General features: G+C 41.7%; 1 protein-coding gene across 2 annotated transcripts in view; it reads right to left on the reverse strand.

The window, feature by feature from the left end:
• NCAPG2 (non-SMC condensin II complex subunit G2) overlaps nt 1-25,290 on the reverse strand; it is a 72,262-nt gene that overhangs the window by 36,037 nt on the left and 10,935 nt on the right. For both annotated transcript variants that reach the window (XM_014830489.3, XM_014830490.3), the window contains exons 7-15: nt 22,971-23,065; nt 21,823-21,892; nt 18,304-18,390; nt 15,791-15,886; nt 14,466-14,591; nt 9,445-9,624; nt 7,922-8,074; nt 1,881-2,103; nt 1,557-1,666 (exon numbers count right to left, since the gene is read on the reverse strand). In XM_014830489.3, the coding sequence (XP_014685975.1) occupies nt 1,557-1,666; nt 1,881-2,103; nt 7,922-8,074; nt 9,445-9,624; nt 14,466-14,591; nt 15,791-15,886; nt 18,304-18,390; nt 21,823-21,892; nt 22,971-23,065 (1,140 nt within the window). The remainder of the gene's footprint in view (nt 1-1,556; nt 1,667-1,880; nt 2,104-7,921; nt 8,075-9,444; nt 9,625-14,465; nt 14,592-15,790; nt 15,887-18,303; nt 18,391-21,822; nt 21,893-22,970; nt 23,066-25,290) is intronic.

The following is a 25,290-nucleotide window of genomic DNA, read 5'->3' on the forward strand; positions in this document are numbered from 1 at the left end:
AAAATATGTCTTGCTCTTTTGCAAAACCATTTCCATCAGTAGGAGTTTGCAAGGGTGGCCCAGAGAGATCTGTGCTCAGTCCTTCACACGGCACTTTTAGCTCACTGCCCACTGCTGCATCTACTTTGCACACGGGGACTCCCCAAATGCCCTGTGTCCTGGACTGAGGTCACCATGCTGGCATCTCCAGTGAAGGTTCTGAAGATGTATTATAAGCAATGGGATGACTTCCCTGAAAAATTCTGCCCATGCAATCCACATACTGAGGGGAAAACTCTGAAGAGAGGAACTCAAATTCCACCAAAACCAAAAGCAGAAGCAACTCTGAATGCCCTCGGATGAGGATTTCCCAAATCCAGGCTGAAACGGCCTGGAGCTGATGAAACCACTAGTCAGCGTCAGCTGTTAGGATAAAAGCCAGACTCACTCTTCTACACTCTTTTCTCTTCTAATTCCACATCTGTTTTCCCTTGCTGAGACAAACAGAAAAGGAAATGTTTAAACAGGGGCTGGGCTGATGGAGTGGTGGCCCCACTAGGTGTGAGTCCATGGGCACATGTGTGATGGCAGCATGCGTAGGAGTAACTGTGACCAGCACTGTTGTCCTCACAATGCAGGCAGGCTGGAGTGAAACCAATGAACAAGCAAAGCCAAAACTTCAGCTCTGAGCAAACCTGCCAGCCTTGCCTAGGAAGCAAGCCTCTGTCAGAGGTGGTAGCACACAGGACGGGGAGTGAGGCGAGATCAGACCATGCAGGGACCCTGCCTTGTTGCCAACATGAGGAACCATGCTCAGCAAAAGGATAAAATGTCTTGTGACTTTCTTTTTAAAAGGCCAATTTCCTAACCTCGTTGGGCACTACGAAACTATTCAAAAATTTTACTTTCAATGGACATACGCATGAGAGTTTACTTATAAGCTTAAGATACTGCTTCTAAGTAGTAAAAGTCTAAGGCTTAAACATTCTTTTCTTACTATATCACTGGTCACTTTGGACTCTGAAGGAATAACAGCTCAACAGTTCCTTTGATAAATTACTTTTTTAAAAAAGATAATTCTAAATAAAGCTCATTCCCAGACATTCAACCCCAAGATGTTTCTAGTAGAATCTTACGGCAGTGGCTAGGAGTAAATCCTTGGGCGCCACCACTCGTGTCCCTGTAAAATACAACAGTGTCCAAAATCCAACGCAGATATGCTACCCTCAGGTCAAATTAAAACATACAGAGAGGCTTAAGGCAAAGAAAATTTGAGACAGGGTGCTACCAATAATAAATTTTCCTCTTTCCTCTGAATTAAATCCTACCCAAACTTCACAATGAACTATAAAAAATATACAGCAATTCTTTCAAAACATGATTTGTGATACCCCAAAATAATGAATTGAAGTATCAATACTAAAGGAACAAACAGAAAACAAAAACATTCCTAACAAACAGTCCGTGGAAACGATTAATGCTCTGCCCTCTTCCAAGCAACGAGGTAGAGGCGCCTGCCTTGTCCCCACCAGGTAGCACGGTCCGGCGTTCCCCCAGACGCGGCGCGTTCCACTTACACTCGCATTCTCCTTCTCCTTCTCCCTCTCAGCATGGTCCTCTTGCTGCTCTCTTACCGCCCTCCGTATGCAGGCATTTAAGCAATGGCGAATCACATGAATCAGCTTTGCTAAAATGTTTAAGATAAAAATAATTTACGTGTTTCTTCAACAAAATTATCTTTCTAATAGTAAAATTATAATCCCAAATAAAAGTATTAGATTAAGGGAAATCATTAAGAAATTCATTAAAGCATAAAGTTTATTAAAATGACAAACCCTGAGCCCACGTAACACTCTGCTTTAGGGAGAACTCGTAAGCACCAGAGCGGCCGTGCTCAGTACCTATGTTCGTGCAGGCAGTGTGCCTGTGGGCGTGCTGGTAGAACTTCCTGGCGGCTCCATGGTTCATCTGGACCAGGGTGACGCAGCGCTCACACCACACCTCCTCGGGCTGGTTCACGGGCAGGAACGAGTTAAAGATGAGGCTCACCAGGCGCCTAGACACAGGCTGGGAATCCGATTCCAGGCGAACCAAAATATGCTCCATGGGGCATATTTTCCAAAACTATAAATAAAGCACACATGCAGAAGGAAAACATCAATTGTTCCTGTAATCTTGAAAAGATTTTAAGCAACATATCCAGAGCGTAATCAAAAAGGAACTGATTTTCATATTCAAGAAAATTCATTTCAAATGACTATATACCAGAATCTGAGACTCTTCTGTAGAGAAATTAGAACTAATAAATCCATATTTAAAAAGCACTGGGGCCGGCCCGGTGGCGCAGCAGTTAAGTGCACATGTTCTGCTTCAGCGGCCTGGGGTTCACCGGTTTGGATCCCAGGTGTGGACATGGCACCGCTCGGCAAGCCATGCTGTGGTAGGCATCCCACATATAAAGTAGAGGAAGATGGGCACGGATGTTAACTCAGGGCCAGTCTTCCTCAGCAAAAAGAGGAGGATTGGCAGCAGTTCAGCAGTTAGCTCAGGGCTAATCTTCCTCAAAACAAAAAAAAAAAGGCACTGACAGATAAGGTACCTAAGCATAAGAGTGTTGGGAGAGTTATAATTAATTAGTACCATTCTTTTTTTTTTTTATCTCCCCAAACCCGCCCTGTACACAGTTGTATATCTTAGTTGCCGGTCCTTCTAGTTGTGGGATGTGGGACGCCGCCTCAACGTGGCCTGATGAGCAGTGCCATGTCCATGTCCAGGATCCGAACCCTGGGCCGCCGCAGCAGAGCGCATGAACTTAACCACTCGGCCACGGAGCCGGCCCCAATTAGTACCATTCTTGACGTACAGTAAACTCTCAAACGATAGCTATGATTATCAGTCTAATAATTTCTGTATTTCCTACAACACCATGACTTTCGGCCCATTAATGTGAAAAGCGAAAAACTTTACAACAGTTTTGACACAGAAAGCTCACGGATGTCCCATTTCTGACCTCAGAGACACAAGGCATCACTCAGGAACACCCAGGTTGCCCAGCATGTCGCTCTGTAGCAGTGCCCCTCCCTCCCTCCCTGGGGCCAGCTTGCCTAGATGACCAGCGTGGCCCCAGCCCCGCTCACAGCTGCTGCCACGTGACTGAAGATCAGACTGTCCTGTGCCCCTCTGCTGGAAAGCATGGAAGCTCTCCACTGCCTGCTAGGGCCAAACTTCTAAGCAAGAAATTCAAGACAAGAAAAAATATCACGGAATTAGAGAAAAAGAGATTTTAATGCTGGAGTGTCCAAATCCTGTCCCAGTCACTTATCAGCTGGTAATCCTGCGCAAATACACTCAAAATAGTTTCCTCGTCTATATAATGGGTACAATACCACTGACAGGTATTCTTCTTGAGGACCTGGCTCTAATGATCCTTGTGTCTTTTCAATATTCTCAATCAGATCTTTCTCACCAGCATTTATGTACTTTCATATCGTTCCAACCCTTAAAGCAAAATACCCGCACACAAAATTCTGAAGTGTTTCCCATCTCCTTCCAGCTGCCACCTTTGCTGCTCCCCTCTCAGCAACCCGCCTACACCCAGACCTTCACTGTCACTCTCACTTGTACCTCAATCCACACGGATCTAGTCCACCCTCACTGAAGTTATTCTTGCCAAGGTCATAGTGACCTTTTATTGCAAATTCAGATGGACAAATTCATGCCCTCTCCTTAGAGGAACTCTCTGAGCACTGGACACTACTGATTATGACCCCCTGAAACGCTCCCAGGACACTTCCACTAAGACACCTCTTGGTTTCTGAAAAAGTTACTGGAGTAAAGACAACAACTAACCCCAAATCCCACACCAAACCCTCGTACTCACACTCTATTGCTGGGGAGGCAAACAAGAGCCAGTGCTTCCAACAGCAAGCCACGGGAAGAGGGGAGCAGAGGGCCCAGCTCCTGCCCTCACCCCATGGGAGGCAGGCAGCTTCGTGGAAAAGAACCTGCTGCCAACTAACTCCAGCACTGAGCGAGGCTTAGAAATGAAGCGATGAGAGACTTATTCGCGAGTTAGAGGTAGTGCTCTCAAGGTTTAAAAGAAAAAGAACGATAAATACTAGTATTCACATTCTGACAGTTTTAACACCTTCTCTCACCTTTCCTCTCTCCTCTGCCGTGGTCCCTGTCTGCCCACAGGTGCCAGCCCAGATCGGCGGTTAGTTTTGCGTCTGAGTGCATCAACGAATAACTCTGAACAGCACACTAGCACACTTGTGGGCGATGATGCCAGCAAAAAATGTTTCCCAAAACACTTCAGGGCTCTGCATAACTATTTGTTGTAGTTTCACAACAATCTCAAAGTAGATATTAGTATCCCCTTTATAGATAAGAAACCAAGGCTCAGAGTGACTCAACACAAACCAACGAATAGATTCACCCTTTACCTACTCTGCTGTGCTGCCTGCAACATCACAGAAAGGAGATGAGAGAGGCATGCAGGCCAGCACTGAAGTAGATATGTGAAGGGGCAGGGCCAACAGCTCCAGATTGCCGAGCCCTCAAATGCAGCCTCTCTGGGAGGCAGTGCCTCAGCAGCCTCATCACTCCTTCTCCAAGCATGCGCTGGTCAGCAGCAGGGGGCCACAGCTCCAGACTGCGAGCCCTAGAACGCAGCCTCTCTGGGGGGCAGTGCCTCAGCAGCATCATCACTGCTTCCCCAAGCATGCGCTGGTCGGCAGCAGGGGCCAACAGCTCCAGACTGTGAGCCCTTGAATGCAGCCTCTCTGGGAGGCAGTGCCTCAGCAGTAGCATCACTCCTTCCCCAAGCATGTGCTGGTTGGCAGCAGGGGGCCACAGTGAGAACTTGTGTTGGGCCACAATAACCATGGCATTAGCTGAATGTCAACTCCAGAACGTGCAAGCACAGCAACAGACAGATCCGCAGAGGGAAAAAGAAGAGAGGAGAAAGCCCTGTGCTTGAGAACTCAGTGGAGCCTTTCAAGCCTCAAGACCTCAGAGTTCAACCTGGCTGAATGACTACCCGTGAGAAACACCTTAACTCACAGCACAATGGCCCGACCAGGGAGGCTGTACCCAAAGAGAGGTTTTCCACAGTCTGTCCCCTTTCACTTTAAAAAGATGGCTCCTGGGGGCTGGCCCCGTGGCCGAGTGGTTAAGTTTGCGCGCTCCGCTGCAGGCGGCCCAGTGTTTCGTTGGTTCGAATCCTGGGTGCGGACATGGCACTGCTCATCAAACCACGCTGAGGCAATGTCCCACATGCCACAACTAGAAGGACCCACAACGAAGAATATACAACTATGTACTGGGGGGCTTTGGGGAGAAAAAGGAAAAAAATAAAATCTTAAAAAAAAAAAAAAAGAACTAGGATCCAATATGCACAAATGCGTATTAAAAAAAAAAAAAAAAAAGATGGCTCCTGGAGACCACACCATCCTGAATGGGCACGAGCCACCTTGTACCACCAAATGCCGAGGTTCCAGGAACAATTCTCACAACTAACATTCCCTGCACGTCTGCCTTTCCAGAAACTCTGCACATTAGCTTGTTTGCTTTGATTCACTTTTCTAAAACAAAAAGCAGAACAATTCTGATTACTTCAGGATTCTCATTTGTTTTGTTTCAGTTACCTTGAGGTTTCATTTTACCCAAACATATCAACCACAGGTTGAGATCTACAACAGACAAGAACGTAACAAATGGGTAACTGGTGTTTCACTTCTAATGTTAAGAATAACTGTATATTAATAAACCTAAGATTCTTTTTAATAAAGAGGTTTCAATATCAGTAACTGTTAATTCAGCCTAAATCTCAGATAGACAAGCGAGAAATGTAGAATTTCAAAATAAACAGTAAACAACTTGAAATTACTAACACTGACAATGAAAAACACAGACAGAAGCCTAACTAAGTTGGTAACTGCTCCTTCACCATACAATATAATTTTATTTAATTTTATTATCTAACATGTATCAGTCATTTGGCCCAGGGCCTCTGAGACTAAGACGCAGCTTTGGGCCCCTCTGAGCTCAGCCCTCCATGGCTTACAAAGGAAATAAAAAGAAAGGGCAACTCTCATTCCTTCTAAAGCTATCTGCAGGAGACCATGACTGTGCAAATGTGTCCATGGGTAACACAGCACAACCAGTGCCTGATAGCCTAGCACACACTGCCCAGGTCACTCCCACCTGCTGGATGATCAGCCACCCCCGTTAGTTGCCTCTCCACGTGCCTGTCAACCTTGACCTTGATTTTCAAGGAGAATTAGCTTGTGTGCCCATCACAAACCTTCCAGAGATCTCACAGTTCAATCGCTCTGCCTTGATTTTGCAGAGCTAAGGATTAAGAGAAAAGAAGCACTTCATTAAAGCACTATGCTTTCTTTCTCTGCTCTTGCCAGTCCCCCAAATCCAGACCTTTTGTTCCTGTCTTACCTGGTCCCTCCCCCCGCCCCGTTCTCTTGAGTAGACTCATTAATAAACTGAAAACAATTGCTCTCTCCATTTCCTCACCAGCCGTTACTTCAATAACCCTTTGCAAACAGATTCACACTTTAAACACAATACTAAGCCAAAATTTTCCCTTTCAGATTCAGAACTATAGTTTTAACAGACTGTTCTAACAAATGCAATCAAAATTGCAGCTGGCTTTTTTGTTGAAACTAACATGCCAATTCTAAAATGTATATGTAAATGCAAAGGACCTAAACCAGCCAAAGGGTTGCAAAAGAACAGCGCTGGGGGACTCACTGGACACTTCCTGGAAAGCAGCAGCAATCAAGACAGCGCCACCTCGCTAAGGACAAACAAACAGATCAATGAGACAGAACAGAGTCCGGAACAGACCACGCACAGCCAAATGACTTTCAACAAAAGCACCGAGGTATGACATGGGGTATTCCTACTACACAAGTCACACAAAATATTCTTTGTTGTTTTTTTTAAACATAAAAAAAATTCCCAGTTTGAAATTCAAAAAGCATAAAACAATGCACCTCCCATGCAGTGGTCAGGCCTCCCCAGCGCCCCATCCCTGGGTGTCCCATCCCCCTCACTCAGGCAACTGTTACTGATGCCTTGTTTGCTTCCAGGGATATTTTATGGGCATCTGAGAAAATATCTCTGTATGTTCCCCATTTTATGCAGCTGGCAGCACACTACACACGTCTACACTTGCTTTTACTCTTACATGTTAGTGGTATTTCCATGTAAGCTCGTTCCCTTTCATGGCCACACAGCATTATTTCACTGCATGAACGCGCCACACGTCTGTGTGGCTGACCCGATGCTAATGGACTCTCAGGTTGTTCGCAAATCCTGTGCCGTGACAAAACGGCCTTTTAAAGTAATTTCAGAGAACTCCTGTGTGGAGGAAGGAAGCTCACAAATAATAATACCAAATAACAATGAAGAATTTCATAACTAACATTTTTAGCCAAAAGCGGAACAGAACTAGAGTTAAAGAAGAACATTCTCACTTCAATAGTTTACACCACGCCAAAATGTACATTATGATAAAACAAGTATCTCCTCGCTTCCCTCTATAAAACGTGGGGCTAGGAGGCATTTCATATTCAACATTTTTCAAAGTAGTATTTAAGTGCTTACTATGTGCCAAGTATTTAAATATTTCAACAAAAACTTTCATGCAAATGATAAAAATATAATTTAAGGCAGGGGCTGCTTACACTAACACCTTTCGAAAAGAAAATACACAGTGATGACATTCCTAGAAACTTCAATGAAAATCACAAACTAAATAAAATTTATGACACAAACAATTAGTAGGATATACCAGATTTCAATTAGTTAAAATGTTATTACTAAAACTCTTGGAATAAGAACTGCTTTGTGTTTTTGCTGATGAAAACAAATGCGCTTATTGATTTCATGTCTTAAATAAGGGAAACCCTGTTCACTCTACCTTAGCAGCCCTCACGGCTTTAATCTTCAGCAGCATATCAACAAAAGCCACTCTCACTTTCTCTGAATTGTCATGGAGACTGTATTTTAGTGCTGGCAAAAGCTGTTCTAATAATGGGTGGCTTAATTTGTTATCCAAAATTATCGGCAGACACTACAAGAAAGGAGAAACATAAATAGTTCAGAATTAAAACATAAACAATAAAAAGTTCAGTAAAGAAAAACTCAGTTAAGAAAATATTCAGGGGCCAGCCCTGTGGCCAAGTGGTTGAGTTCACGTGCTCCGCGTCAGCGGCCCAGGGTTTTGCTGGTTCGGATCCTGGGTGCAGACCTAGCCCTGCTCATCAGGCCCTGCTGAGGAACCAGAAGGACCCACAACTAGAACATACAACTGTGTACTGGGGGGCTTTGGGGAGAAGAAGGGAAAAAAAGACTGACAACAGATGTTAGCTCAGGTGCCAATCTAAAACAAAAAAAAGAAAACATTCAGTTCCATCTTTACCAGAACTACTAGTAAAAGAAATAAACGTACCTACAGAAAATAATACTTTCCTAAAAGTTTCATATAAAAAGCATACTTTTAATGAATTAGTATAGTTTCAATGACTGATAATCAGTTCATCCATTGTTTCACTCAAATAAGATTAAAGCAGTTATAAAATAATTTTTCAATGCTTTCTCAGCTAAATTTTAAAGGATTTTTAGAGTTGAAAGAAACCCAGAACAGTTGCTGGTAGAGTGGGCTCCAAAGCCAGTTTGCGTCTAAAGTTGGTGTTCAAGAAGCCTTTTACATATTTTTTAACAGCCCCAAAATTCTGTTTCCTGACTTGATGTTGCATGAAAACCAGAGGGCATAGAGCCCCAGGACTGTCAGACTCAGACTCCGACACGGCTACACCCACACACCCCTCAGGTGGGCAGCCAAGCAGCCGGCCCGAGCGCAGTCCAGTACCAACTTGTCTGAAGCTCGGATGCGCCCGACCATCTTCTTTTCCCAGTTATTAGGAGAAAGGGTTTTATTTTTAAAGAGACCTTATACTCTAAAAATCGTACTGAAATATTTACAGATGAGCTGATATAATGTCTGCGATCTGCTTCAAAGTAACCATGTGGCAGACAAGGAATGGGGCTACAGATAAAAAAGAAGACTGGATACGTCCTGGTAACTGTTGAAGCTGGATAACTGGAGAAGGGATATTTTTGTAGGTTCTTATTAAAGGTACATACAGTATAGCAAAAAGGTCAATTTTCATGTATAATAATTTTTTCCACTTTTAAGTACATATAGTTACTATTCTAAAATGCTGTGCTCCCCCCACTAAAAACTAGTATTATTTCAAGTAGACAGTTTTTGTAGAAATCACTTTCAATTTGGTTTTTAAGAACATTACTTTGATATACAACAAAAATGTCAATAGTGCTAATCTACGGAGCAGGATTGGGGGGATCATTACATTTTTCTTTCTCGGTATTTTCCACTATTCTACAATAAATAAATACTACTTATCTAATTTTGAATCTTACCTTAAAGACAGAGCAGCGTACGTCAGCTGAGCTCGTATCAAATGCCAGTTCCCCAGTTACTTTCTTGAGGAGATCAATAAGAATGGTTGGAGGCATCATTTCCCAGTATTTGGAAGTTATTTTACAAACACCAAGGATCCCTGTGGAACGGACCATCGGATAAGGATCTTCTAAAAGGCTCTATAAGTAGGAGGGGGAGAAAGGCTTAAAAATCTTAAATCTGTTCCCTTTACATCAATATTTGCTCTGCACATTAGCACTCAGGGCATTCACAACACAGACATTTCAAAGACTGGTCATGTAGACTCATGGATTTCCGATTAGCTATCAGCTCCATAGCCAAGTATTTAAGGACAGTCCAGACACATGTGGTGCCTTATGTGCCAGTCCCAGCCAGAGGACTCTGCTGACAGCAGGGCCTTGACACCAGCTCCACTTTCAGTGGGAAATACAGACTTCAGTTGATCTTAGCACACACAGCCTACGGAAACCGCTCCCGTGAATTTCCAAAGTGCTGTAACGCACTCAGCCCCGAATAAAGTCACTCTACTTGTAATGAGTCAATCCAGGCCACGCTCGTCAGTGGGTGCTAACGGGACAAAAAGAGACAAGACATTATGCACCCCAAGGGAAGTATGCAAGTGTCATGAAGAATCTAACACAATAAACAAAATCCCTACAAAAACGTGACTCTCATCAACTCTATATCCCACTACAAATTTACAGGAAATACAAAGGGCAGGGAACACCGCAGGAATAGGTTCTGTAAAACTCAGACCATGGGAAACAAAAGAATAATTTGGTTTCTTCGACAACAAAAATAGCAAGATAACAATAACAAAAACAAAGAGAGAAAGAGGAAGGGATTGCTGGAGAGGGAACTGACAGTCCAAGAGATTTAAACAATTCATCGGCCAATCACAACGTATGGATTTTATTTAGACATAGATTCAAACAAAACTGGAAAAAAGTCACTGAAATATTGCTAAAAAAAAAGGACTAGATATTTGATGACATTAAGGAATCATTATTCATCTTTCTTTAGTTATGACAACGGTATGATTATACTTAAAAAAACAAAGTCCCTATCTTTTAACAATACCTCCTGAAGTATTTACAGTTGAAATGGTGTGACACCTCAGATCTACTTCCAAACAGGGGAAGAGGAGCTAGGTCAGGCTTGGGTCGGCAAGCAATGAGACGGTGTAAGGGGGTAGAGGTTCAATGCACCAGGCGCTCTATTTACAGAAACATAAAATAATTTTCATTCCATAATTAGAAAAAAAGAAAAGCTTCAAATTAGGATGAATGAGCACTTACTTCCACTCCTCCCCAAAATCTGACCAGACTGACAAATAAGAAAATAGAGACAACAATGCTGGAAACAAAAAGACTGCAAGATTCCTACAAGAAAGAAAGCAAATAAGGAATAGATTCATGGAGAAAGGAGCAGAAAAGGCTGTGAGCTGGACATTCCTACGCCCTGCATAGACTCAGGCCAGGCCCAAACCCCGGGTCAGGACTAGAGATGATACAAGGGCTGCAAACAATTCCCAGCACAGCGTGGTGGTTCAGGAGTGAGCACCTGCTCCCAGGGTAAACAACCGGCCAGGAAGAGTTCCCAAAATACACACTGCGGGACAGGAGCACAGAGGAGTAGTGACAATTGCAAAACCTCCACAGGGGAAACACAAAAGGAGAGAATGCCACCAGAGGGAAGGCTCCTCCCTACCTGCTAACGGTGGGGTCACCAGCCTGCCCATCCCTCATCCACAGAACCTACAGGGAATCCTATCTGCTGACACGCTTACCCACTCACACAAAACCACGACCAACTTAGCACTCAAGGAGGAAGCCTACTGAAGACACAGCTCTACAAGCAGAAAAAAACCCACGCCAACCACCAAATCAACCCAATCCTTTATTCAAAGATAAAAATGGACAAGTGAAGATGACAAATCATTTGAGAGAAAACAAATGGCAAGAAAAAAAAAGAAAAAAAACAGAAGAAAACTCTAGCAATCTGAGGATCTAAATTTGGAATTCACAGGTTTTAGAGATTTTGTTTTCTATGAATTACTTACAATATTATTCTTCAAAAATATATTCTGGATAATCACCTTATAACCACATAGTCTCATACAACTCAGGGCCCACATCTGTTTCCAACCAATCACACTGTCACCAGATAATCACTCAAAACGGTGGCACTTAACTTGCAATGCTGTTTCTACGGGAGAAATCACTGCATCTCGACATCTACAGACACTCACGGGAGGCCTCAATTTCTTATCTTCAAAACAAGTCTCCATATTACTCAGGATTGAGAAGCACTAACAGAGCAAAGAGCGTGCAAGAACAGTCAAGGCACATGGAGGGTCCCAGAAAGTAATCATTGCTCTTATTTATCGGATTATCTCCTTCATCAATCCTCTTAAAAGACTGATTTCCTTTTACTCAGTACCTCATCCAATGCGGTCAACTCTTAACCAACACGCAGGCCAAGTCCGGCCTGTGCTTGTCTTTGTGTGGTCCAGCCCCGTGGCCAAGTGGTTAAGTTCACGCACTCTGCTTCAGCAGCCCAGGGTTTCACTGGTTCGGATCCTGGGCACAGACATAGCACTGCTCATCAAGCCACGCTGAGGCGGCGTCCCACAAGCCGCAACTAGAACGACCCACAACTAGAATATACAACTACTCTAACATCTGCTGCCAATCTTCCTTCCCTTTTGCTTGAGGAAGATTAGCCCTGAGCTAACATCCGTGTCAATCTTCCTCTATTTTGTATGTGGGCTGCTGCCACAGTGTGGCTTGATAAGTGGTGTAGGCCCACATCCAGGATCCAAACCTGCAAACCAGGGCTGCCAAAGCAGAGCATGCCGGACTTAACCACTATGCCACGGGGCCAGCCCCTACCTACATCTACTATTTTTTAAATTTACAGGAATTAATTAGAATTTAATATTTCTTGTTCTGAACAAACATTTAACTGACTTGAACAATTCTTTTAATTTTCCTCTTCCCTTAAAATCAAATAAAATAGCATTTAATAATTCTTACCTATTTATTTTTTTAAAGATAGGCACCTGAGCTAACCACTGTTGCCAATCTTTTGTTTTTTGCTTTTTCTCCCCAAATCCCTCCAGTACATAGTTGTATATTTTAGTTGTGGGTCCTTCTAGTTGTGGCATGTGGAACGCCACCTCAGAGTGGCCTGATGAGCGGTACCATGTCCGCGCCCAGGATCTGAACCAGTGAAACCCTGGGCCACTGAGCAGAGTGCACGAACTGAACCACTTGGCCATGGGGCCAGCCCCTAATAACTTTTATTTTTTAAAAGGTTAATAAAACTAAAACAAAACTCAGGATGATTAATCCAAATATAGATTACTCTGTGTTCCAATCTTAATATGGTTGAGTTCCTTTGATTCTAGCAAGGATTTAGAATATCTTTCAGGTGTTTTCTCTAATAAGAATTTGCCATTCCTATGTGTAATTTTTTTCCACCGTAAAATAATTATTTCATAAGTCCTGCCTCTTAAACTTATTAGCATGTACATATTACACAATTGCTAAAAAGCCATTAGCCTTCATATCTTGGAAACATTTTTATTCATATGATATTTCTACCAACTATGATGTTCTCACAGTAAGATTCCTTTAATTTACAATTAATATAATTTACAGCTGGCCCGGTGGCACAGTGGTTAAGTTCAAACGCTCCACGTTGGTGGCCCAGTGTTCGCAAGCGCGGATCCCAGGCGCAGACCTACACACCGCTCATCGAGCCATGCTGTGGCAGCAACCCACATACAAAACAGAGGAAGACTGGCACAGATGTTAGCTCAGGGACAATCTTCCTCACCAAAAATAAATAAGTAAATAAATAAAAAGTGCAAGTTTCTTATAGTTTTTTGACTAAAACCTACCAAACTCTAGTTTTAGTTTGCAAAGCAACATTTGCTCCACAAAATTAACCATCATCCTCAAGGAATTTTAGATACGTATACACGTAGGTAAGGCACTCATGGCAAAACACTAATGACTGTTCATTTCAGGGGTCTGTGCGTGTCTGTGTGGGGGGTGTTTATATATATATATATATAAGTGAATGCATGCATATGCATGTATGTGGGTGCATATGTGTGTATGTACATGTGTGTATGAAAAGGTAAGTATACACATATGCATTATACTTTTATGTCTACTTTCTGCATGTCTGAGTTTTTTTACAATACATCAGAAAACAAACAAACAAAAGGAAGTATTTTAGGAGTGCCATGGGTAACCATCATTATCATGGTATTTTTGCTACAGCTTCCTAAAATTTTGCTCTACTAACTAGGACAACAAATAATATTTTTTAGCTTGTGTTAGGAAACCCTGCAAATGTCAGGGAACAGAGAGAAACAACCAGAGGCTACCACTCTCCAGCTAGATGAAAAAGATCCACAATATCCCTTGGAGATAAATGTCACATTCTAATGTCTTAACATCTCATTTGAAAAATCAGTCATCTGAAAAAACCTATTTTGACAAGCATTATTTGTAGTCTCACCTTAAAATACAACCAGAGTTTGTTCACTCATACTACCCACAACTTTATAGTAGGTAATACCACCAACCGTAATTCACAGAAAAAGGCACAGAAAAGTTAGTGACCTGCCCTAAGTTACACAGCTTAAATGAGAGAGGAAATCAAGCCCAGGATGTGTCTTAACCACTATGTCATACTGCCTCTCTGCCGAGGAAACAAGAGTACACATAAAACATTTAAAACTATATAAAGTAATAAACAACTAGGTGTTCCAAAGGAGATAAGAGGAAGAAGAAAGGATACCGCGGGTCCACGCTGTTGCAGAAGTTACCAGGGAGAGAATGGACTTCCTTGAAGAAGGTCAATATCTGGAAAGCTTGCCCTTGGGGGGCCAGTGCACAGGCAGTTACGAGGGATGACCAGGATGCACATCAGGCCTAGACAGAGCTAAAGCCGTAGGAGCTCGACCACATGAAATACGTACATAGAGTTCTTCAAATTGCTTCTGAATTTCACTATCCATTTCAACAGCATTAAAGTTAGGATCCCTAATAGGAAATGCTTCAACGAACAACAGTGCAGCATTTGACCGGACTTCAGAGTTTCTGGCCTAGAATAATAAAAGAAGAGTGTTTCAGAATAGAAAGAGATGACATTCAAGGGCTTCAGTATAGAGTTCCTAAAGTAACGTTTCTAGTATCTCAATATAGACTTATTTACAAATTAAAGACAATCATAACATTTAAATGGACCAAACTTGTGAGATCTTCCTTAAGTCACACCAAACTCTCAATTTAATGTCGAATGTCGAGAGATATTAAAAGATCTGTTTCCTTCCTTCAGAGCCCTCCTTGTGGCATTAACAGTGACCATCATATCCCACGCCTGACACCAGAGTTACCTGCAGTGAAAATTACTCATGTGTTCATTTGAACACTTCTTAGAATATTACCACCCTGTTCCCCCGTCACCAGCAGGAGGTCCTGAGGACCAGGACAGTCCAATTAGCTCTGCAGACCTTCCAACACCTCTGCTGGTTTACTTAGCACAACTACTCCCCTTCCAACTGTGTAGTCAGCACTAGACTAATTCAGATTCCTAGTTTAACGGGCCTAAAAACCATGAGCTTTTGGGCCAGCCCGGTGACGCAGTGGTTAAGTGCACATGTTCCACTTCGGCAGCCCAGGGGTTGCTGGTTCAGATCCCAGGTACAGACATGGCATCACTTGACAAGCCACGCTGTGATAGGCATCCCACATATAAAGTAGAGGAAGATGGGCACTGATGTTAGCTCAGGGCCAGTCTTCCTCAGCAAAAAGAGGAGGATTGGCAGCGGATGTTAGCTCAGGGCTAATCTTCCTCACAAAAAAAAAAAAGTGAGTTTTTTTCTTTGTTTTGTTTTTTGGTGAGGAAGCTTGTCCCTGAACTAACATCTGTTGCCAACCTTCCTCTTTTTGCTTGAGGAAGATTGTCCCTGAGCTAACATCTGTGCCAACCTTCCTCTATTATGTATGTGGGATGCTACCACAGCATGGATTGATGAGCAGTGTGTAGGTCCATGCCTGGGATCCAAATCTGCAAACTCTGGGCCGCCAAAGCAGAGCACACACAAACTTAACCACTCTGCCACCAGCCAGCCCCTAAAAAATGTTTTTAATAAATGAATAAAACATTCATCCCCAAATTTCACAAAGTTCCAAGTCTCTAGTTTTATTTTTACTACTTATTACAATTTTGAATTCGAGTATGCTAAATTCAAAAGCATAATTAGTACATTCCAAACATGGATAGACTACTTAACAGGCATACCTTTAATCCTCTCCAAAGGATGGGCTTATATAATCTATAAAGCATCTCTTCCACTCCCTGCCGAACTTTCTTTTGATGGTGAAAATAACTCAGCACCTAAAAGCCAAAACAAGAAGAAAAGAAAGATAATGCTGTTTTTAAAAAAAAGCATTTAAGGTCCTACTTTGAAAAAACCAACAAGGAGAACAGGCTGTTCTCTCCACCAAAACAGGCAGTCAAGTCTCAACAACTCTTTCCTAAGAGTGACTACAGTGGATAGATATATTGACAGTACTAAACATGGTTAATCATGTGAAAGAAACCTATGGGAGAAATACAGATCAATGACCCTGTGCTATAAAAAGGTCTGGGTTCTAGTTTCCACTCTTCCACCAACAGCTACGTAACCTCATAAAAAAATCACTTAAACCTCTGACCTTCAGGGTAAAATGGAATAGGAGAGTGTAAAGGAGCCAGGCTGGGCAGTCTCTATAGCCCATTCTGGTTCTAAAACGTGCTGGCTGCCATCTCTTTTGTTCTAAGAATCTATAACGGGCATCCAAAAGAGGCCTATGTCTCAAAGTGGGTCTCACTGCCTAGTGATCCTTCACAGTACAAGCTTAATTCAGATATGAAACTCCCAAAACCTATGAATAAGCAGAAAACAGACCACTCTTTCAGCCTTCATTCCTGTTCTCCTCTACTCCCTTCTTTACCAGCCAGTATCTTCCTGCCTCTCTTCACAGACTTGTCCCCAACAACAATCAATTTTCCCTTATTTCCTTAATCTACAACTCTTGAAGCTGAAATTATATTAGTGAAAAATGGAAAATAAAAAGTTAAAGAGACTATAAAACAACAGCCTATACTTGACGTGAACTTGAATCAACTTTACCCTAAAAGAACTACAGTCTGGGGACTCTTTTTCTGATTGTCAATTCTTTACTTAGGAGTTTTTATTGATGGTGGTAAGTGGAATTAGTCTATAGTTCTTTGTGTGTACAACATTATCAAGTTTTGGTAGCAAAGGTATCCTCACTTCATAGAAAGATTTATAAACAGCTTGATTGAGATATAACTCACATACCATAAAGTCACTCTTCTAAAGTCTGCAACTCCATGGGTTTTAGGATGTTCAGAGCTGTGCAACCATCACTGCTATCTAATTTTAGAAGATTTTTATCAACAATACAGGGATTTGTACTTTCAAATGACTCTCGAAGCATTCCTGAAGCTTATTTCATGTCAATAAAATGATTTACCGTATAAATATGATGTTTATAAAAAAAAGAATTTGAGGGAAAAGGCATAAAGTGTTATAAGCAGTGATATCAAGTACTTGGAGTTCAGGAATACATTTCATTTGAAAAGTGAAATTTAGTATTCTTCTTTTTAATTCCTTCTGTGCATTTTCCCATAAATTCACCAAATAATGATATCTATACTTATAATATCTTAGACTGCCACAGCAGAAAATCAGATATGAAAAAAAGGCTTTCATTATTTGCTAAGAGTGAAGCAAGTGTGTCACAAATTTGTACAGTTTAACATGATGCCATCGTTATGACTAAATAGATTCTGAAACATCAAATCATATATGTGAAATAATGACCCAAATGGACCTAAAACTTACTCAAGCCACACTGGGAATTGGGGGCCGGGAGGGCAACTGGATATATTTATCTCTGGGTTCTTTATCTCTGGATAACTCAAACTAAATCATCAATAACATTAAAAGAAAAGTTTTTGTATCCATTCAAATAATATAATATCCTACTATATACTATATACTAAAATATACTAATATACTTAGTATATTTATATTCTACAAATAATAGCAATTTCACCATACAAAAAGGTAAAGAGGTAGTCTTTGTTCACCTAGCTTCTTGACACATAGTTGCCAAAACTGACCACAAGCAGAGAAGGCATCACCTTGGAGTGAGGAAACTGATCAACACAACAGACCAGTTTCTCCAGTTTCTCCTGCCAGGGTCATTATGACTATCAAACACCTCTCGGCGTAATAATCACACTGATAGCAGAGCCTGATTTAGTTAGACTACTAATAATATAGGGATAAAATGTACATCTAAATTCTGAGATTACCTTTTAAAAACAAAATTTCACTAAGAGAGCTATCAAAACATTTATTCCATTTGGTTTGCAGAATACCAAAATGGAAATTTAATGTATGAAAGTAAATAAAAATAATTTCAAATATCCTCTTTTTTGGAAAAAGTATACTCTCAGAAAGTGATGATTCTGAACACTTTTATGTCAAAGAATTTAATTAAAGATTGCTTGAATAAAGTTCTGACACCTTAACAGTCTTTGCTCTCCTAATTAAGACTTTCGTGGCAAGATAAAACTGCCAGATGCCAAAGATCACAATTCTGAGAAGTCCTTTTAACTGATGCCTGTGAAAGCTTAACTTAATTTTTAAATTTAACAAAAACAATTATCAAAACACAAGAAAGATGAGACACTATTTAAGAAGCGCACAGTCAATTCCGGAAAAGTGCCTCACTCACCTCGCGCACTTTGGAGTGCACTGGGGACCTCCTCGGAAGGTGAATCCCATGGTACATGAAGTCCTGGATGCAGTCATTTTCAATTGTCTGCAATGACAAACGCAGGTAAGCACCAGGTGTGTGTGTGCGTTCCGGCACGACAGCACAGTGCAGCAGCTTTAGTACAAAAGAAGAATCTGATCTATTCACCTTCCAGTCCTTGAGAGAAAAAACTGGATCCTCTCATGAGAGCTTTTCTATTTTAAGTCTCCACCTCCTAGAATTCCTTTAGTTCTCATATACCAAAGACAATGCTTAGTTCCTTCTATCTAATTTGATGAAATACCAAATTTGTGCTAAGCAGCATGGTAAGCTCACCCCTACCACTCAAGGCTAGTTCCAGCCAGACAGCTCAGAGAGGGCGTGTGGCCAGGGAGCCCCCTCTAAGTCACTGACAATCCCAGAAGACTGGATCTGTTCCAAGAGCCTCCCCAGAACAGACACGGAATGACCTCTGAGGTGGGGCCAGGACTCCAAACCGACTGAAACAAGACCCTTCAGGGCTGCCAAGGGGAGGGCCGGGATGGGGTGAGGTGTGGGCACTCCTTGGCTAACCTAGAACACTGAGGGGCCTCCAGAGTGCAGCCACTGAGGCAGGTCAACTGCCAGGAGCAGCCCAAAGCCCCACGGACCACAGGCTCTGTCACCCTGGACCCTGCCCTCATGACGGGGTTGCATGGAGCTAGGGAAGGACATAGGAAAGGCTTGCTACTGATATCAACCTCTTCTCCTTTATCTCTGAAAATATTTCCTTCACCCGAAGCCACCAATAAATCTCAGCACCACGACACGGGGAACCACACACTGTCTGACTTGTCATGAAATATGAGACACTCACACCACCTGTCAAGTGTCTGTGCCACAAAAGTCGAAGCTGTAGAGTTAAGTACCAGAATGTGGACATTCTACTGGACGACGACCCAGCTTCTTGAACATACCAGTAGCATAGGTTTTGAAAAAAAGAAAAGGAGGGAACAAGGAATGCTCTAAGAGATTTAAATGATATAACAAGCAAATACCAGGGGGACTTGAATCCCAATTCCAAAAAAACTGTAAAAAGATGTTTTCGAAACAAAGCAGAGAAATTTAAACAGGGCCTGATTATTTTAAAAAATACCCACAAATTACGGCTAATTTTGTTAAGCAGGATAATGGCATTGCATAACCATATTTTTTAGAGATGCATACTTATGGACACGGAAATGAGATGTCATGTCTAGAATTTGCTTTAAAAACTTGAAGCATGGGGGCCAGCCCCGTGGCTGAGCGGTTAAGTTCGCAACCTCTGCTTCAGCGGCCAGGGGCTTTGCCAGTTCAAATACTGGGTGCGGACATGGCACCACTCATCAAGCCATGCTGAGGTGGCATCCCACATGCCACAACTGGAAGGACCCACAACTAAAAATACACAACTATGTACCAGGGGGCTTTGGGGAGAAAAAGGACAAATAAAATCTTTAAAAAAAAAAAAAAAAAAAACTTGAAGCAAGAGAGGAAATAGGGAAGGGAGTGAAACTAAGAAGTACAAATTACTGTACTAATTTGGTACGTATCTAGTCAAATAATTAAGTTTTTAATTACAAACTCCCATTTTTTTAAATCACTATCAGAAAAAAGGGGGACAAATATTCCTTCATGTGAACAAGTTTCATGCAGCAATAAAACAATGCAAAAAGTGCATAACAATGTCCTGGTTTTACGCTTTTGCTTAAAAATTACACACTGTAAAACGATTCTATGAGTTATCAGCAGGGGAGTACAAGAGATAATTTTTTGTTTCCTAGAAGTAGAGGTCAGATAAACCCTGGCAATATCAACCAAGCTTACACTGGGCAGGAGAGCAGAAACAAACTTCAAGCATCAGGTAACCTCCCCCTCAGCCTGCACAGCAACTCCCCCCAGGTCAGGGCCTGCTCCCAAAGAGGAAAGACACTTTTTTGACTTAAAGAGTAAAAATTTTACTCTCAGAGGGAAAGAAAACATTTGAGAACCTAGTATTAGAAAAATATAAGAGATATCAAAGATACCTTCTTTTGATCTTTTTCCCAAAAGGGCCTTTGAATGTTTCATTATGATTGTGAACTATATAGTCATATCTTCATCATATAGATATTACACAGTCATTAAAGGTTAGCCATATTCAAAATGACTGTCTTTAAATTCTCAAAAATCATGTAACGGCAGAGGTGGCTTGAGGTTCCCAAGTAGGACTGTCCAACAGAAACAGAATGTGAGCCACAAATGCAATTTTAAATTTACCAGTGGCTACATTAAAAACGGAGAAAAGAGGGGCCGCCCAATGGCACAGCAGTTAGGTTTGCATGCTCTGCTTCAGTGGCCCACCGTTTGCCAGTCTGAATCCTGGGCATGGACCTACACACTGCTCATCCAGCCATGCTGTGGCAGCGTCCCACATACAAAATAGAGGAAGCCTGGTACAGATGTTAGCTCAGGAACAATCTTCCTCACCAAAAAAAGGCAGAAAAAAGAAACAGGTAAAATTACGTCAATAATATATTTTGCTTAGCCCAATATATCCAAAACACTATCATTTCAACATGCAATCTCTCTCTCTCTATGTATATATCTTTTTTTTTTTTTCCTCTGAGGAAGGTTCACCCTGAGCTAACATCTGTGCCAACCTTCCTCTATTTCATATGTGGGTTGCCGCCACAGCACCGCCGCCAACAAGTGGTGTAGGTCTGCACCCAGGAACCAAACCTCAGCCACCAAAGCAGAGCACACCGAACTTAACCACTAGGCCACAGGGTCAGCCCCTGTAATCAATATTTTAAAGAAATATTCATGAGATATTCTACATTCTTCCTTTTCCACACTCAATCTTCAAAATCTGGAATGTTTCTGGGGCCAGCCCTGTGGCCGAGTGGTTAAGTTCGCGCACTCCACTTCGGTGACCCAGGGTTTCGCTGGTTCGGATCCTGGGCACGGACATGGTACCACTCATTGGGCCATATTGAGGTGGTGTCCCACATATCACAACTAGAAGGACCTACAACTAAAATATACAACTAGGTACTGGGGGGTTTGTGGAGAAAAAGCAGGAGGGAAAAAAAAAACAAGACTGGCAATAGTTGTTAGCTCAGGTGCCAATCTTTAAAAAAAAAAAAGTCTGGTATGTTTCTTACATTTATAGCACATCTCAATGCAGACTGGCCAGATTTCAAACAGCCAATACACGTGGCCGGACAGTAGAGGTCTAGAGCTACCAAAATGATAAAGGGTAAAATCCCGATTTCACTCAAACTGCGTGCATATCTCACCGAGTCATAGGTATCTTGGGGCTGTACTCAAGCAGGAAAAGGAACATGAGGGAGAGTGAAGACGATGTCACATCTCTGTGACACAGGTTCTTATTATTTGGCTTTATTTTGACAGACAGCACCAACATAGACCCTTCCATGATTATTTATTAACTAGAAAATAATAATAATGTGTAAACATTTAACAAAATGAACATACCTCTAATATTTTCCCTGAAGCCTTTTTCCAAGCTCTGAAATAAATTTCTGCAATGTGTACCATCAAAGATCTATTTAAATAAAAATTAAAAACTTTTAATACAAGTTCACAGAATTATACTTTTAACGTATATCATTTCAGATTACTCTTCTATCCTAGGGAAGAAGAGATTCGATTTAGACTAGAGCTTTGCAAACTATCTATAGTAGCAGAAAGTAGAAAAAGGAGAAAGTTTTGAGAAGAACAACTGAATTATCAAACTATTTTCTTCCTTCTCAGTCAAGGCTTCCTCAGAACTTTTATTTTCTGTCAAACTATGAGAATACAAGCCCAGAACCAAACTCTTAGGTAAAAAACATTTAAATATAAATAAATTTTTGACTTGGAGTCATTTTGGGTTTTCCAGGCTATTAATTCCCTCAGGTTCGGACAGCCCTAAAATACCAGAATGGATTTCAGGATCATGGTTTAGAAATCTCTCGGTTCAATCCAAATACTCTGCAAATAAAGAGACAGGAGGAAGCATTCTAGTAAACAGCAGGAGCTTTGCAAGTAGAAATCCAGAACCAAATTCCAAGCCAGTATTTACACAGCTGCCTGACAGAGGGAGGTCCAGGAAGCAAGCTCACCTTGAGAGTGTGAGGATGCAATTTAAAAAGCAGACTGAGCACTCAGCCCAGAACAGATTAAGCGCCCAGCCCTGTCCCTGGCAAACAGTGAACAGGCCATGACAGCTTGACCACTGTTGGGTCCAGGAGGCTGGGAGCTCGGCCAGAGTGCATCTGAGACTTCCCCACAGGGCTCTTCACACCACACTCCGGGCAAATCGGCCAGGAGGCACCACTTCAAACGGTATCAGAAGTGTAGTGACACAGGCTTGATTGGGATTGAGGCTGAGATTTAACTGGTAGATAATCTATTTATAGAACTACCACAATTAAAATCCTAATTTCAATGTCACTACTGAAAAAGAATGATCTCCTATAGCAGGAAAAAAACTATCCAGTGATACAACACTACATAATAAATAATTAAGAGATAATTTCTAAAGCTTCTAACACATTAATATAACTTGAAGGTCAGGTCAAATAGGATCTTTCAAAACCAGATTAAGATACCACAAAATATTAATTACTTTTAATACTTACTTTTGTAATCCCTGTAACTGGTTCTTAATGGTCCCATGGATCATTTTAATAAAACTTATATTCCAATTGAAGAGAGAACTAAGAAATCTTCTCCCCTATAAATTAAAAAATAGGATATAGGATATAATGTTAAAATTGCAACCAAATAAAAAGTTCCCAGTAACTAGAAAACAAACCAAGAATCCTTTTTGGATGTTTAATAATGCTAAAGTTTGCTATTCCTAAGAAAGGAAGTGTACATAATTATAACTTAGAATTTACACACTGAAGTTGTGCTGGGAAAAGCACCTCCGGTGGCAGCTCCTGTGTGGGGACAGCAGTGGGAGTCCCAGAGAGACAGCCAGGCAGCAGGGCTTGGGCCTCCCCTCTTGAGGGTCGAGCAGCAGACACCCTTGAGCTCCTCCCTTGCTCCACCACAGGATTACACAGACAGACATTTACCATGCTGCCCAGCAGCTAAGTTAAATGGTCCTGTCATTCTGGCTCTGTCATGGATATCTACATAACCTAAAATCAAAGAATGCTTGAAATCCAGCATTTTGGGGTGGGAATGGAATTGAACACCAGTTCATGTCATCTTTTACACATAAGAAAATTGAGGACTTGTAAAGTTAAGAGGCTAAGTGTTTGCAAGCTACAATTCTCAAATACATGCAGTCCCTAAGCTATAAATGTCATACATATATCATGTAATGTTAATTTATATGCAAGCTACTAGATTACACAGATGACCATAAAAGCAAAAATACAGTATTTACACTCTGGAGAGTGCATGAAATACATCTGCCAAGAATCCTCCCAGTGAACAGCACCATTCTCTCTTCGTCACTCACCAGCACACCACTACTGTCTCTGGAGTCCTACAGAAATGCCACACACTGGTACAAATGGCAGGGGAACCATGCTTGAAACAGCCAAGTTAAAAACAAAAGTATTCACTGGAAGTAATTTGCCAGTAGAGTACAAGATATTTATTGTTTACCCAGAATGACCAGAAACTGACCTGACTAAATTAATGACTGATTAGGAAACTAAGTTTAGATATCTTAAATTCAAAAGAGCATACCAATTCTTAAGAAAAGGAAGTAGTAACATGCACACGTGTGTATTTATGTCTATGCTATGTACTGACACATACCTATAAGTTAAACAAATGCAATTCATCAACTGCCAACGTCTAAGTCAATACAAACAAAGTTTGTCTGAATCCACTCTTCACTTCTTTACTCTTCCCAAATTTCATAACAATCCCTGGAGATGCATAGGGCACAGGTCAGGCATCTGCACCTTCTCCAACAAGGATGAGGAACAACAGCAATAAGCACAATCAGAGCACCTCCGGCCTGCTCATTACCTGCCAGGCGCCACTTGATAGGCTCTGCACGCAGCCCACATGTGCTCCTCACTGGAGTCCTGAGAGAGAGCAACTGTCGCTCCTGTTTTACAGGAGATGCTGAGGTTGAAACTAGTCTGACCAAGGTCACCACCCATAAAGTGACTGGACAGGGATCTCAACACACCCTGGGAGCCCAAGGTCTTGGTCAGTACGGTCAGTAATCACATATGGCTCCTTAACCTAGCTGGCTGGCAACAGTGCACTGTGGATCGGTCAAATTCTGTCTCTACCACTGATTAGCTGTGAGACCTTGAGCAACTTCTTCATTCGTGGGCCTCAGAACTGGTATTCATCCTGCTCCTCTGGGAGGAGGGATGACTTCCTCCTTCTGCCTCAAATATGTGTCTGCTAGGCCACAAGCAATCAAAAACAAAGGCTATATTCTACAATATAAACAATATTCTTCTTTGCACCCCTAGCCTGGGAATATCATCAACGTTCAGTAAATGACTACAGAAGAATCCTAAGACACAGATCAGCCACGTCCAATGGAACTATGCAAACCACTCTAATTTTTAATTCTCCAGTAGCCAAATTAATAAAAGTAAAAGATTAATTTTAATAATATATGTAAGCCAGTATATCCAAAATATCATCACTTAAATATGTAATAAATATATAAAAAGTATTGAGATATTTTACATTCTTTTTTCATCCTAAGTTTCAAATCCATATGTATTTTACACTTAAGGTCACAATTCGACCGGCTACCTTTCTTGTGCTCAGTAGCCACATGTGGGAGTGACCACCAGAATGGACAGTGCAGCAGTGGCCAGAGGCCTCTCTTTGGATTTGGGTGATGGGTAGAAAAAAGAAATACACAATGGTGTGTGATGATGGTTTTGAGCATATGCCAATTAACCTGCAATTAGGGTAGAGGGTCAGATCTGATCCATGGGGAAGTGCTTTCTCAGCCTTATTTTT

Source organism: Equus asinus, chromosome 1 (genome assembly GCF_041296235.1).
Source record: "Equus asinus isolate D_3611 breed Donkey chromosome 1, EquAss-T2T_v2, whole genome shotgun sequence".
In the NCBI taxonomy this organism is placed as follows: Eukaryota; Metazoa; Chordata; class Mammalia; order Perissodactyla; family Equidae; genus Equus; species Equus asinus.